The sequence below is a fragment of the Chiloscyllium punctatum genome, chromosome 4 (assembly GCF_047496795.1).
Source record: "Chiloscyllium punctatum isolate Juve2018m chromosome 4, sChiPun1.3, whole genome shotgun sequence".
In the NCBI taxonomy this organism is placed as follows: domain Eukaryota; kingdom Metazoa; phylum Chordata; class Chondrichthyes; order Orectolobiformes; family Hemiscylliidae; genus Chiloscyllium; species Chiloscyllium punctatum.
Genome location: NC_092742.1, coordinates 42,749,245 through 42,765,188, shown reverse-complemented (window position 1 = coordinate 42,765,188; position 15,944 = coordinate 42,749,245). Strand labels below are relative to the sequence as shown.

The following is a 15,944-nucleotide window of genomic DNA, read 5'->3' as shown; positions in this document are numbered from 1 at the left end:
TCCGTCCTTCATATTTTACCTAAAACCTGGAAGGTTGTGCTGCTAGTTGTTCTGTCCTTCCTTCAATGAAGTTTGCACAATAGCTATGAAGTCCCGGTCTCAAGTTCCTATACAAGCCCTGAGTTCATCAGCCTTACCTCTAAGATCTCTTGTATTGAAATAAATGCAGATTAATTCTTCAAAGTTACTTTGTTCTCTGACTAGCTCTTGTCTGTCTTTGCTAATTAACTCGGTCTTTTTCTAATTCAGAACTACCCTCATCTATCTTTCTATTTTCATTGTTAAATATGAAGCCCCCATCCTCCCAAAATAGAACTCTCAAACCTCCCCGCCAGGATAGTGGTCCTTTTTGAACAGGTCTTTTCTGTCCCAGAAGAGATCCCAATGATCCAAGAAACTGAATCCCTGCACATTGCACCACTTCTTCAGCCATTGAGTTATCTCCCTTATCATTTTATTCCTTCCCTCATTAGAACTTGACACCCTCAACCTGTACAGATATTGCAACATACCTCTGAAGCAGCTGGGATTTGAACCCAGGCTGTTTGGCCCAGAGGTAAAAACAATGACTGCAGATGCTGGAAACCAGATTCTGGAATAGTGGTGCTGGAAGAGCACAGCAGTTCAGGCAGCATCCAAGAGTCAGGAATGCGACCACTGCCCAATAGGAACCCCGAGTTTCATTTTTTTGTTTAATTAAATATTTGCATGAATATGATCAACCTGATGAATTTGCATCAATTGTACAACCTTTGACAGGTTAGATTTGTTGGCTGTGTAGTTTGGTGTTAGTAAGGAAAAAAATATTATGAATAATTTGAAGAGAATGACAAGTCTTCTGAAAGGTGGCCACAAACTGCCTCCAAAACCAAGATATTCTGAACTGTTTATAATTGTCAAACATTTTCAACCAATGAAAGTTATAGTTCTTACCTAGCCAGGATTGTGCATATGTATATATAAACTTTCAATCTAACTTTAACTTTTTCTTTTCAACAGCTATTAGAATTATTTGACAGTGAAGATCCACGTGAACGAGACTTCTTGAAAACAACTCTGCATCGTATCTATGGAAAATTCTTGGGCCTAAGGGCTTATATCAGAAAACAAATCAATAATATATTTTATAGGTGTGTGACTGAAAACTTGTGTAAATTTGTATTCCATATTTTTAATTAGTAATTGGGCAACTAGTTGATAATCTTTAAAATCAGAATCCCAATTTGTTCGAATGCTTAAGAGGTTAAAACATATGTGTTCCACCCATCTTTGGACATTTCTGGGCATGTAAGCTATGTGGCATTCCTTTTCCTGTCATCAGAAAATTCAACTGTTCATTGAACAATCCCAGAATTTTCATGTCTTTATTACTCTGAACAGAAACTTGCTAGTGGTTGTAGTCTGAAATGAGCTCCTCCTGCAAGTGTTTCAGCCTAAAAGATTTTTCTCTGAACTTATTATATACCTCCTAATATGGTCAGCTTTCAAGACTCTAAAGCCCATTGTTTTCTGATGCCACAATTGTCCAACATTATAAATCAACTTGTCTCTTCTGATTTTCTTTCTCTGCTTTAAAGCTCCTTTGCATTTTGCAGAATTGAATAAAGCACACACAGTATAATCTAACTTTCGTTTTTAATCTTGGGATGTGGACTATGCATGACCGCAATTATTATCCATCTGTAATTACACTGCAGAGGTCGTGGTGGGTTTTGTCCTATGATGGTGGTGGATAGAGTATTCTGGGATCCACAGGGGTGGGTAGAGTATTTTTGGATGTTAATTAGCAGCAGTAGATATACTAGTTGAATGTGACTTAATGGTGATAATATTCTTGCTGCATTATCACTTTTATAATCCAATTGTGGAGATTATGGGAGAGAGAGAGGTGCCACCTGTTCATCACGTATAATGCCGCTACAAAGTGCCAGTAGTGGGAGGCGTTGAACAAACAAACAGTACTGTGTTGTATGATATTGCTCATTTTGAGTAGTGTTGCAGCTGATGTTAGCCAGATGAGCGACAGATATTCCATCACTTTCCTAAGTGGTGTTGTAGATGTGGAGCGATTTTTAGAAATGTAAAGGTGAATTATTGTAATGTTGCTCTTGTTACATCATAATGACATGACAAGACTGGTTTGGTTTCTGATTTCTGAGGGGTCCAAGGTGTTGATACCATTGAAAATCATGAAGATACATTCGGACTTTCTCTATTACTTGTGCTGAAAATGTTTACTTGCTGTTCATCAGCCCAACTCAGAATTCCATCTAGTGGTAGTACAGTGGCTCTGCTGCCTCTCAGTACCATGGACCTGGGTTCAATTCCAGCCTTGGGTGACTGTATGTGTGAAGTTTTCACATTCCCCCTCTGTTTTGGTTTCTGCCAGGTGCTCAAGTTTCCTCCCATAGTTCAGGTTAGGTGAGTTGACCATGCAAAATTGTCTTGTAGAATTTAGGGATGTGTTGGTTTGGTGAATTAGCCATGGTTAATGTGGAGTTATGGGAATAGGGTGGGATGTTGTTCAGAGGGCGAGTGCAGACTCTGAGCCAAATGACCTCTACCTGAACTGTAGGGATTCTATGATTCCTGGCAAAAATGGTTTGCTATTGGAAATTTGTGATTGGTGCTAAACATTATGAAATCAGCTTTATTTTGGATTTAAAAATCATCTAATGAAACAAATGAATTGATTGGATGCACACTTATCTGAGGAATTTGTGCATAATTGTGCTGAGGCTATGGATGACTGTCCTCTGCCAACTAGTGATCATCAGTAAGAATCTAGTCCTCTTTGATTTTGCTTTTGTTTGACATACTTGGTCAAATAACATTCCTCCATCCAGCTCGTGTCATGTCTATGTTAAGATTTGATAAGATTTGAAATAGAATGATTCAAGCAGAACTTAATCTGAGAATCAAGCAGGATATTGGTGACTATAGTTAATTTGACAGCATTATTGATGACTTGCATTGCTTTACTGATTGAGAAGGCTGATGTGCTGACAATTATGCAGTTTTTTTATCTAACACACAAACGTGGATCTCGGACATACCTAGGCAATCTTAAGCATTATGTCATAGTTGTATCAGAGCAGCTTGACTGGGAGAGTGGCTACTTTTATCTACATCTTCAACATTTTAGATGGGATTTTGAGTCTTTTGCAGTTTTCAGTGCAGTAAGTTACTTAATGTAAAATTTAGTAAACTAATTAAGTCAATATATGTAATATTTATAATGGAACTATTGAAAGGAAACAGTAGGATCATCTATTCAAAGCTAGATGCAAGCACTTCAGCCCTCTATATTGAATTGCATCCTGGGCTCCACACTGACTGAGAATGTTCATGAAGCTTTCTCTTGATTGTGATGTGATAGCAATAGAATTTTCCTCTGATCTGTTGGTTGCAGAACCATTTAGATGTTTATATAGGCTATAACTTCTGGTGTTTGATGTGCATGTTGCACTGTATAATATCTTATTTTAAGTTATATGTAGTACGAAGCTCTGCATCATCAGCTCTTCCTCAATTTGAGAATCGCATCTGCTCGGATGCAAGTCTCTGCCATGTATCTCCATGGCACAGAACTAGTCAATTCCAAATCTTCAGATCTTTGAACACATGCAGTAGGACATTCCATGAGATAGTAGAACCCAAAGTTAGGATTTGCTTCCTTTATCTTCCTTCCTTTACTGATATTCTGCTTCCTCATTTAAAGTGCTTGGATTCAAGGCTGTTATGATGGTACTGCTCCTGGTAGATTTTCTTACACTTTACATTGAACCATTGTTGGTCTTCTAGCTTGGATTGTAATCAAGGATTCAGGAATGTAGCAAGTCAGGATGTGGCCGTATTTGGTTCACCTACAGCTGTTTGTACCTAATTTCAGATGTAAATTTTTCTTTGCGCTATCCCACTTAGTGGTAATGCCACCATACAGTGGAGACCGGGTTTTATCTTGTAGTTTTGCACTGAATCCATTTCTGATAGTGCTATCCAATGTGTTTAACAGTACGTGGGCACATATGTTGGTTACCTCAGGTTCGTTCTGTGAACCCTACCCCTCTGGATTCTGTGCTGGTACAATAAAGGTGCCCTTAGTGGCAAAGTTTGAAGTCCTTAACCTGGCATGCATTCTGTGACCTTGTGTTCTTCAGATTAGAAACAATATGAGAGAACGCTGTTCTAACATTTAAGTGTGGTTGGTCATGGATCAACAGGCGTTTTCCCTTAGTTTTTCTTAGTAGATATCTTAAAAGATTTGATAGACTGTATATTTCTTGTGGTGATTAGAGGCTATCAGTATTAAGAGTTTCATAGACTCACTGAATACCTAAAGTGCAGAAAGAGGCCATTTGGTCCATCAAGTCTGCACTGATCCTTTGAAGAGCATCCCACTCAGACCTATCCCATTGCCTTATATTTCCCATGGCTAACCCACCTAACCTGGACACTGTGGACAACTGAGCATGGCCAATCCAATTAACCTGAATATCTTTAGACTGTGGGGAAAAAACCCACGCAGACGTTGGGAGAATATGCAGGCTCCACATGGACATTTGTCCAAGGGCCTGGGTCCCTAGTGCTGTGAGGCAGCAGTGCTAACCACTGTGCCTCCATGCTGCCCAAGAGTTGCCAAGCAATCCAACTGCAAATGCAGAAGAAATTTCTCAACCCAAAGATAGTGAGAGTGGAACTTGCTACCACAGGAAATGTCATGGAGCACGTAAACAGACCCTTCGGTCCAACTAGTCTATGGCAAACGTAATCCCAAACTAAACTAGTCCCATCTGCCTAGTCCTGGCCCATATCCCTCCAAACATTTGTATATCCATCTAAATGTCTTCTAAACATTGTAATTGTACCCGCATCCGCCACTTCCTGAGGAAATTCATTCCACACACGAACCATCCTCTGGTTAAAACAAAATTTGCCTTGTGTCTTTATTTAAATCTCTTCTCTCTCCCAAAAAAATGTACCCCCAAGTCTTGAAATTGCCCATCTTAGGGAAAAGACAATTGCCATCAACACTATCTATACCTCTCATTATGTTATAAACGTCTATCAGGTCACCTCTCAATCTCCTATGCTCCAGTGGAAAAAAGTTCCAGCCTGTGGTTGAAGTAAATAATATAGATTCGTTTATGTGAAAGCTAGACAGGCATTTGAGAGTGAAGAGAATCGACGATTGAGAGGTATAAATGAGTGATGCATCAGCAAGATTCTACTCATAATGTAACTCAGTGTTATATTTCTCATGTCCTGTAGAGAATACCTTGGCATGTTCCAATATGTTAAAGGTATTATATTATTATAAGTTGATCATCTTCACAACTGGTTGACTTCCCATTCAAATAATAATTAATTTCAGTTTCCCTACTTGCATGGTGAAATTGGACCTCTGAACTTAATTTCTAGAATAAACTTTATGTGTGAGTATAATTTATAAATTGTATAATTCTCTGTTGCTGTTCTGGCTTGAATGTTTAGTTAATAGGATTAAGTTTGATTCTCTTCTGAATATATTATAATTCATTGGTCCTAGGTTTATTTATGAAACTGAGCATCACAATGGTATAGCAGAATTGTTGGAAATTTTGGGAAGGTGAGTAATTGCTATTTTCTTTAAGTAATATGGAGTTATTCTGAAATTTAAAAATGACAATTGACATTAACTCAATGTTCTTTGAAAAAACATAAGTATATTAAAGTATTGATGATGATCACCATAACTACCAGAAGAGAGTGTGCATGTGATCACAGTTTGTTTGAGTATAATATTTAAAAATAGGTCTGTGGTGTATCAAAAGGAAATGTAACTAGGTTGCATGTACTTGTTTTGCTCCCATGTGGTAATGCATTTAAGTATATATGTGCTTCTGGTGAGGTTTATTATTCCAGTAGGTGTTTATATTAAAAAAAGATATTGACCTGTATTCTGCACTTAAATGTAGATAAGATCTTTAAAGCATTACAAATCAGTTAAAACAGCAAGTAACTGCATTATATTTCATGCAGAGGTAGTCAAGAAGGATGAAAGTCACAGGAAATACAAGTGATTTTAACATCTTTAAAATGGTAAAGTTGATGCTTAATACTAGAGGATGTATTCTGAGAGATTTATAAAATATTTCTAAATTAAAATTTACATGAGAGTTTAGAAAGCTATCTCAAAGTATGTAAACATGCTTTCTTGAGAAGGGGAAGGGAGAAAAAAAAATTAAAACTGAAGAGCAAGCACATACACTTGAAATGGTTGAAAATAGAAACTGAAGTAAAATTTGCTCCTGTTGAATTTTATACCATTTTTGTATTCCTTGGGTGAGGAATTGAACATTGAATACTAACATCCAGTTCTCTAAGTACTTTCTTAATTTTATATGCAACCTATGTATGAAATGTTTTTTAAGTGAAGGGTAGAATAGCAATACATGTGAATTATGCATACTCTATAATTAAAAACACAATACTGGTTGACAGGTTGTAGCTGGAACCATGCCCACTGTCTCAGTTGCATTTCCCAAAAAAGTGATGAGATTTGATGTTGTAAATTGCAACATAGAACATTACAGCGCAGTACAGGCCCTTCGGCCCTCGATGTTGCGCCGACCTGTCATACCAATCTGAAGCCCATCTAACCTACACTATTCCATGTACGTCCATGTGCTTGTCCAATGACGACTTAAATGTACTTAAACTTGACAAATCTACTACCGTTGCAGGTAAAGCATTCCATACCCTTCCTACTCTTTGAGTAAAGAAACTACCTCTGACATCTGTCCTATATCTATCACCCCTCAATTTAAAGCTATGCCCCCTTGTGCTTGCCGTCAACATACTTGGAAAAAGGCTCTCCCTGTCCACCCTATCTAACCCTCAGATTGTCTTATATGTCTCTATTAAGTCACCTCTCAACCTTCTTCTCTCTAACGAAAACAGCCTCAAGTCCCTCAGCCTTTCCTCATATGACCTTCCCTCCATACCAGGCAACATCCTAGTAAATCTCCTCTGTACCCTTTCCAAAGCTTCCACATCCTCCTTATAATGCGGTGACCAGGACTGTACACAATACTCCAAGTGCGGCCGCACCAGAGTTTTGTACAGCTGTAGCATAATCTCATGGTTCCATAACTCGATCCCTCGATTAATGAAAGCTAAAACACTGTTGTGGTTCTGTTCGCCGAGCTGGGAATTTGTGTTGCAGACTTTTCGTCCCCTGTCTAGGTGACATCCTCCGTGCTTGGGAGCCTCCTGTGAAGTGCTTCTGTGATGTTTCCTCCGGCATTTATAGTGATTTGTATCTGCCGCTTCCGGTTGTCAGTTCCAGCTGTCCGCTGCAGTGGCCGGTATATTGGGTCCAGGTCAATGTGCTTATTCATTTGAATCTGTGGATGAATGCCATGCCTCTAGGAATTCCCTGGCTGTTCTCTGTTTGGCTTGTCCTATAATAGTGGTGTTGTCCCAGTCGAATTCATGTTGCTTGTCATCTGAGTGTGTGGCTACTAAGGATAGCTGGTCGTGTCGTTTCGTGGCTAAGAGAAATGCCTAAGAGAAAGACAACGGAACAAGGACATGCCGCAACCCAAAGGACTAGCCACACTACCATACATCAAGAGCATTTCCGAACTGACAGCCAGACTACTGCGACCACTAGGACTCATAACAGGACACAAACCAACAGCCACTCTCAGACAACGACTCACCAGGACAAAGGACCCGATACCCAGCATGAGCAAAACCAGTGTAGTGTACAAAATCCCATTCAAGGACTGCACAAAACACTACATAGGACCAACCAAAAGACCGCTAACGATCCGCATCCATGAACACCAACTAGCCACGAATCGACACGACCAGCTATCCTTAGTAGCCATACACTCAGATGACAAGCAACATGAATTTGACTGGGACAACACCACTATTATAGGACAAGCCAAACAGAGAACAGCCAGGGAATTCCTAGAGGCATGGCACTCATCCACAGATTCAATCAATAAGCACATCGACCTGGACCCAATATACCGGCCACTGCAGCGGACAGCTGGAACTGACAACCGGAAGCGGCAGATATAAATCACTGTAAATGCCGGAGGAAACATCACAGAAGCGCTTCGCAGGAGGCTCCCAAGCACTGAGGATGTCACCTAGACAGGGGACGAAACGTCTGCAACACACATTCCCAGCTCGGCGAACAGAACCACAATAACGAGCACCCGAGCTACAAATCTTCTCACAAACTTTGAAAGCTAAAACGCTGTATGCCTTCTTAACAACCCTGTCAACCTGGATGGCAACTTTCAAGGATCTGTGTACCTGGACACAGTGATCTCTCTGCTCATCTACAGAATCTTACCATTAGCCCAGTACTTTGCATTCCGGTTACTCCGACCAAAGTGAATCACCTCACACTTGTTCGCATTAAACTCCATTTGCCACCTCTCAGCCCAGTTCTGCAGCTTATCTATGTCTCTGTAACCTACAACATCCTTCGTCACTATCGACAACTCCACCGACCTTAGTGTCATCTGCAAACTTAGTAACCCACCCTTCTACGCCCTCATCAGGTCGTTTACAAAAATGACAAACAGCAGTGGACCCAACACCGAACCTTGTGGTACACCACTAGTAACTGGACTCCAGGTTGAACATTTCACATCAACCACCACCCTCTGTCTTCTTTCAGCCAACCAATTACTGATCCAAACTCCCATATCTCCCACAATCCCATTCTTCCGCATTTTGTACAATAGCCTACAGTGGGGAATCTTATCGAACACCTTGCTGAAATCCATATTCACCACTTCAACCGATTTACTCTCATCTATCTGTTTGGTCACCTTCTCAAAGAACTCAATAAGGTTTGTGAGGCACGACCTACCCTTCACAAAACCGTGCTGACTATCCCTAATCAAATAATTATTTTCTAGATGATTATAAATCCTATCTCTTATAACCTTTTCCAACACTTTACCAATAACTGAAGTAAGGCTCACTGGTCTATAAATTGAGTGATGATTCATATATCTGGCAGATTAATCCACTGCTCTCTGGGGAACAGAATTCCACAGGCCAACTACAGTCAGGAAAAATTCCACCTCATCTCCCTCTTAAATGGTATTCCTCGTTACTTTTAATCTGTGCCTGTTGAATTTCTTTCAATCAATTGAAGAATGGTGAAATTCCATCTTTTTTCACGTTTGATTTAATTTTGAAATGAGACGTTACAAATGAATAGCTTCCAACTCTATAAGCCCCACATTCCTTTCATCAGCATCAGTCAGTGTGTTTTCATTTTTACAAGTACAATTATCCAATGGCTGACCCCTTCTGTGTACAGCTAACCTTATTTTTCTAGATTGCCCTCAAAAGGGAAAATATTGCCCTCAAAGGGACCCCTTTGTCCATCCTGACTGTGACTTGCACAAAAAACTTTGATTAGTCTCACACACTTTGCCCTTCATCTGACTCTGCCTGATTCAAATATGATTTTCTAAAATGCCTTAAAAATGAATTCTAGTATTTTTCCAGTGATAGATTTTAGACTAACTGCCTATGTTTCTGATTTCTGTCTCGCTCCTGTCTTGAGATAGAGGTGTAATGTTTGCAGTTTTCCGATTTTCTGGAACATAACCATTCAGTCACCTAAATGTTATGATAATTGCATATACTGTTTCTGAATTTTATTTCCAATGAGAATGATTTCCAAATTCCCACACGTGCTCAGACAATAACACAAACAGTAATGGTCAGGGTAATTGCATATTACATCTGGGCGATGCATCCTATGTATATTTGAACACAGTCAATTTAGAAAAAGTAATGTTCTACTATATTCCAAGCTACAGTTTTATAACAAAAGTGACTAATGATCTACATGGTGAAATGTTAACAGGAAAGTACTAACTTTAAAGCTTATTTCCAAGAGTTGAATTATTAGAATCCATTCAGAATATATTTTATGATAAGCCTTTTTTTTGATCGGCTGGGTGCTTTGCACTGACTTTTCTGAAATAGTTTTTGTTTCCAAATTATATGCTTGTGTTTGCTTCCTTGTTAAAAATAAATTGGACACTCAAACTTGTGTAAGTATAAAGAAAATTAATTAAAGCATTGAACTTCACTACAACTGAAAGCAAAAGACTGTTTGAAAGAATAAAAGTGACAGCACCCAATTGTAATTCCAAAAATCAGTTTGTGTCTCATCAGATTTTGTTTATATCTCTTTGATTTCTTAACTTATAATTGAAGAGTCCATGTATGTTGTTATCACTATGATGGGATGTTAACTTGTTTTGCAAATGGACAATAGTGCAAAATTCTTAATAATTATTCTCACATAGCGTCTGAAGATTTCAGTCATGCATCAGTTTGGCATCTTTTTATACCTAAGTAAGAATGAGTAACATAAGCTTTATTGAAGATGAAAGCCTTCAGAACAATTCATAAAAGAGCCAAATTGCTGTTTTAGAAAAATGTCCAATTAGCAAAATATTTCTTTAATGTCAAAACAGGTACAGGAAAGATTATCTTTTATAACTATCTCAACAATTAATGGATGAGGGAGGTTTTAGGCATATTGTTTGATATTTGATGTCCTTAATTATAAGGAAGGAGTGTAACATTAGCAATCACCTAATTTCAAGGAATTTTGTTTTGTAATATATTGCTTGTTCCTTGGGTTACTCCCTTTATGTTAAAACATCTGCCTGATTTCCAACTCTGAGCCAATATGAATTAGTGTTTTATCTTTAGTGTTGTTTCTGCCTCTGATTCCATCCTACTCTCAGTTTGGCCTCTGAGCAATAGACTCTAGCCAAATAGACATGCCAGCATTTCCCTAAAGCCTCTTAAAGGATCCACCTTCTTCATGGCTCTGCTGCATTTCGGTATTCATATGGCTGATGCAGCTTGCCATTCTGTCAAGTTTCCTGTACTACATCAGACAAGCAGTCTGGAAGTCCATTTGCTTTGTTTTCATTACTAACCTGCTATTTAGACTCTTCTAAATCACCATGCACCCCGACATTCACCAAGAAGCTGTGACAAAATTCCTTGTGCAACTGGAACACAACCTGTTGATATGACCTGGAGAAATTTATGCAAGTGCAATATTCAGTATTGTAGCACTAACTCAGACTACCCCAAAGCATCTGTCTGTCTTCTGAAAGGAAAATAGAATAAAAGACAAAGTAGGACAAATACAAGAGGGAAACAAAAAAGCAGAGTAAAATTTTAGCAACAAGATGACTTGTACATATAAAAATTGCATATCTTTTGATTGTGGCCATAGCATATTTTTTGTTTTCAATATAAATAAATTCCCATTTCAGTTTGCCTCCCTCTGCTTTTTTCATTTCTATGCTTTGCCAGTCTCTGCAATTTTCTGCACTCAATTTGTACATCTTTTCTAACTCCCTTTCAATTTCATCTTTATCCTTTTCTTTGTTCTGTTTCAACACCTGCAGCTGTTATGCTCCTGTTCTTTGTATTCCTGCAATATGATGACTTATGATGAAATGTTAAATAGGTTGGATCAGTCCTTATTGGTGTTTACAGGCGAGGTGACCCTACTGATTCTAAGGGGGTTTGACAACGTAAATAGTGAGAGAATGTTTTCATGGGGATTCCAGAACTAGATGGTCCAGTTTCAGATTGGGAATCTCTTATTTCAGATGGTGATGTGCAGTTTCTTCTGAGCATTGTTCATGTTTGGAATTCTATCTTCCAGTGAACAATGTAGGCTGGGTCACTGAATGAATGTTAATTGCTGAGTAACTCCGATTTTTTGTTTGACTTCAGCGTTGAAGGTTATGGGAGGTAGGCAGAGACATTGATATGTACCGTAAGTAAGCGCTCAGGTGAATTGGGCAGTAAAGAAGGCAAATTGCATGCTGACCTTCATCGCAAGAGGATTCGAGTTCAGGAATAAGGATGTCTTGCTGCAATTATACAGGGCACTGGTGAGGCCATACCTGGAATATTGCATGCAGTTTTGGTCTCCTTAGCTGAGGAAAGATGGTCTTGGAGTAGAGTGGGTGCACTGAAGGTTTACTGAATTGATTTCTAGGAAGGCAGGATTGACGTACAGGAGAAATTGGGTCAGATAGAATTGTATTCACTGGTGTTTAGAAGAATGAGTGGGGATCTCATTAAAAACCTACAAAATTCTAACAGGAATAGACAGATTAGAAATAGGCATTATAGTTTAAGGATAAGGGGTAGACCTTTTCGGGAGTGAGTTCAGGAGAAATATCTTTACTTCAGAAAGTTGTGAGCCTGTGGAATTCACTGACAGAAAGTGGCTGAGGCCAAAGCATTGTGATTTCAAGAAATAGGTAGATATAGCTCTTGTGGCTAAAGGGATCAAGAGGTGGGTAGGATTAGGGTATTGAGCTCCATGATCAGCCATTATCATACTGAATGGCAGACGACTAATGAGGAGTTGAATAGCCTACTCCTGCTTTTACCATGAGTTAGGTCTGTCTGGCTCAATATGAGAGAGGTGCTAGAAGTATATAAAATTCTGTGTTGACATATTTTATTTGTCATTACTTCCTGTTGCACACTTTTGTTTTACTGCCACGTTTTGTTAATTTAGCTCAAATTCAGAATTGAAGGGTTTTTTTAAGAATATAGAAGTCAAAAAGGAACCAGATCTGTAAAACAAAACTATAATCAATGAAAATTGCTTGGCAGAACAATAAGTAAATGAACCAGTTGAACAATTCAACTTGCTAAAACAAATTTAGGATTTTTTTCTTCTAATTGAAAATTCAGCTACGTATTTTTGTAAATTGCCAGTCATAGTTAAAAAGTGAGAAATATGAAGTGCAGAAAACTAGTATGCAAGTATAGGCTGCACCTGGAGTATTGAGTCCCCTTACTTGAGGGATATCGTTGCATTGAGGCACTTCAGAGGAGGTTCAGTGGATTGATTCCAGAAAGGAGGGTTTTGTCTCATGAAGAGAGATTGAGCAGTTTAGGCCCGTACTTTCTGGAGTTTAGAAAAATGAGAGAACTCATTGAGCTTTAAGATACTTTTTATTTTAATATTCTGTTTTCTCTTTCTTTATCAATTTAATGTGCATCCTTTACTAAATTCTAATATGTTCTCGATCCTCAGATGTGCTGTTTTCTTGGCAACTTCATAAAACTCTTCCTTTGCCCTAATACAGTCTTTAATTTCTCTGTTAGCCATGGTTAGGATCGCTTGCTGGATTTTTGTATCTCAAAGGAATGTAAATTAATTATAGGTCATGTATTAATTTTTTTAATGCTAGCCATTGCCTGTCTTTCATACCTTCATAATGTATGATCGTCTACAACAGTCATTTGCCTCTTATACCAACTTTTCCCTTATTTAAAATTTGGTCACTACAACTCAAAAGTTGATGTTAATCACATTATGATTACTCATTCCTTCACATTGAAGTTATTAACTAAATCCTGTTACTCAATACTGGGTCTAAAATAGCTTGTTTTCTATCTGGTTCCAGAATACTGTCTTATACACATTCAGGAATTCTTTCTTCACTATACTGGTGTGAAGACAATTTTCCCAGTTTATATGCAAATGCAAGTTCCCATGATTATTCTACTACCCTTGTTACAGTCTCCTCCTATCACTCTGTGTTCCTATTAATGTTGCCCAATTGGCTTCCTTTGCAATAGTGCCATGGTCAGTTCACTCATCTGCCCTGCAGCATTAGCTTTTGTCCATACAGGCTGCAGGAACCTCAAATCTTTGATAATCACAAGAACTGTGGTTTCTCCACTTCTGTCTTCTCAGTTCCCCATACATAATCCACTTGCAGTTGCATCCTCCAAATGCAGAGACCACAGACCAAATCACATGACCCTGTCCTAAGGGGTTTCACTGCTTCCTGAAGCACTATCCATGTAATTTCTCCCTTCATACATGACACAGTCTCCAGCTTAGTGACTATTAAACCAAAATCCCTCCAGCTGCAGATTAAGTTCTGTGACTAATTGTACATAATTATGGAAGGCTGCCCTAGTAACAACTGATCTTCAACACATCTGCAGATTTGCTAGAAGCCGGTTTTTGTTACAAGTATTTGAAGTAGATAAGTAGTATGAGTACATCATTGGCTAACGTTTGTTTCTTCTTGCTGTAGCATAATTAATGGATTTGCCTTGCCACTAAAAGAAGAGCACAAAGTTTTCTTGCTGAAAGTATTGTTGCCACTCCACAAAGTAAAATCTCTCAGTGTCTATCATCCACAGGTAAATATTAAATTCATAATTTGTGGAATTTGACTTTTAAAAAAATAAGTGAAGTTGAAATTTGAATAGCTATTTCTGAATTACTTCAAAAGCATTGATCTAGTTTATTTAATGAGGTTAGTCATAATTCAATTTATTGCAGCATGAGTTCCAATGCAAAACATGGTAGTTGAATATTTCATAGTTAAAGTTGGTCCTTCCCAGGAAAGCTGGGAAGAATTACAATATTATATCCTGACAGCAACCACACCAACCACCTTAACTTTAAATGTTTTTATAGAAAACAGCCATTAGAACTTATAGTTATTATGGATCAAAAGTCCTAGCAGCTGATAGGATATCCCGTTCTCGGAATGTTCCTTCCTTCAGATGTGCACCCTGTTGTCTGTGCAGCCCATTTTCTGACTATTGCCTTTTCTGACCTTTTCCATTAACTCACTCAGAATTTTGATCATAGCGATCTACAGAACAGAAAATGTCCCATTAAGTTTGCACCGGTGAAAAATAATTGCATTTTCCAGGACATGGCCTATTGTATGCCTTTGCATCACGTGCACATCTAAATGCTGTCTGAATGTTATGAGGGTTTCTGCATCTATAGGCAGTGTTCCAGATTCTCACCACCCTCCGGATGAAAAACATTTTCCTTGTATCCCCTCAAAACCTCCTGTCCCTTACCTTTAAATCCATGCCCCAGGTCATTGAACCCTCTATCAAGAGAAAATGTTTATTCCTACCTACCCTGTTTATGCCCTTCATAATTTTATACATCTCAGTTATGTCCTCCACAGTCTCCTGTGCTCCAAGGAAAACACCTCAGTCCATCCAATTTCTCTTCATAACTAAAACTCTCCAGTCCAGGCAGCAGGTGGTAAACCTCCCCTGTGTAATCGCATCCATCCTATGATATTGATTTCAGAATTGCACACAGTGCTCTAGCTGTGGTCTAACTAACTTTATATGCAATTGCAGCATAACCTATCTCTTCTTAACCTCTATGCCTCGTCTGATAAAGCTAACTATTTGCCTTTACATCTGCTTCTCTTGATACTTTTAAGGGACTGGTGGACATGCACACCAAGGTCCCTCTGATCCTTGGTACTTCACAGGGTTCTACTACTCCTCACGTATTCCCCTGACTTGTTACCCTGTCTAAGTCCATCACCTCGCACTTGTCCAAATTGAATTCCATTTGCCACTTATCAGCCGATCTATATCCTCCTATAGTCTGAGACTATCCCCCTCACTGTTTACCACCCCACTAATTTTCATATCTTTTGTGAACTTAGTGATCAAACATCCTGCTGAATTATCTTTTATGTGAAATAGTTCAGTGTAAGTTTTCAATTATTTTGTACTAACTTTCCAAGTTACTTTTGCTATTTATTTTATTATCTATCTGTTTTGATCTGTAGCTTTCTCCCTACAGCCAAACTTGAAGTTGTACATCAGGGATATTATACAGATGACCACTGGTTCACTTTAGTAAAATACGCAAAACCAGGTTTTTTGATGTAATATCCACACTGAGTCACAATATGGTTATTAGCAGAAACAGGCTTATCTACCTTAATAAGCATACTTAAAGATGGGGCAGAGTAGAACTCCTCAGCTCAAGCTCGTACACCCCGGCTGTTTCTTTTCCATCTTTTCTCTTAGTATGTTTTCTCCTCCTTTCTTCTTACTTCCTGCCC

The 15,944-nt window shown here is 38.6% G+C and overlaps 1 protein-coding gene across 7 annotated transcripts in view; it reads left to right on the top strand.

Annotated features, from left to right (window-relative positions):
- The window catches only part of ppp2r5ca (protein phosphatase 2, regulatory subunit B', gamma a), a 179,917-nt gene that overhangs the window by 127,501 nt on the left and 36,472 nt on the right, over positions 1-15,944 (top strand). For all 7 annotated transcript variants that reach the window (XM_072568494.1, XM_072568495.1, XM_072568493.1 and 4 more), the window contains 3 exons: positions 1,000-1,130; positions 5,549-5,608; positions 14,142-14,250. In XM_072568494.1, the coding sequence (XP_072424595.1) occupies positions 1,000-1,130; positions 5,549-5,608; positions 14,142-14,250 (300 nt within the window). The remainder of the gene's footprint in view (positions 1-999; positions 1,131-5,548; positions 5,609-14,141; positions 14,251-15,944) is intronic.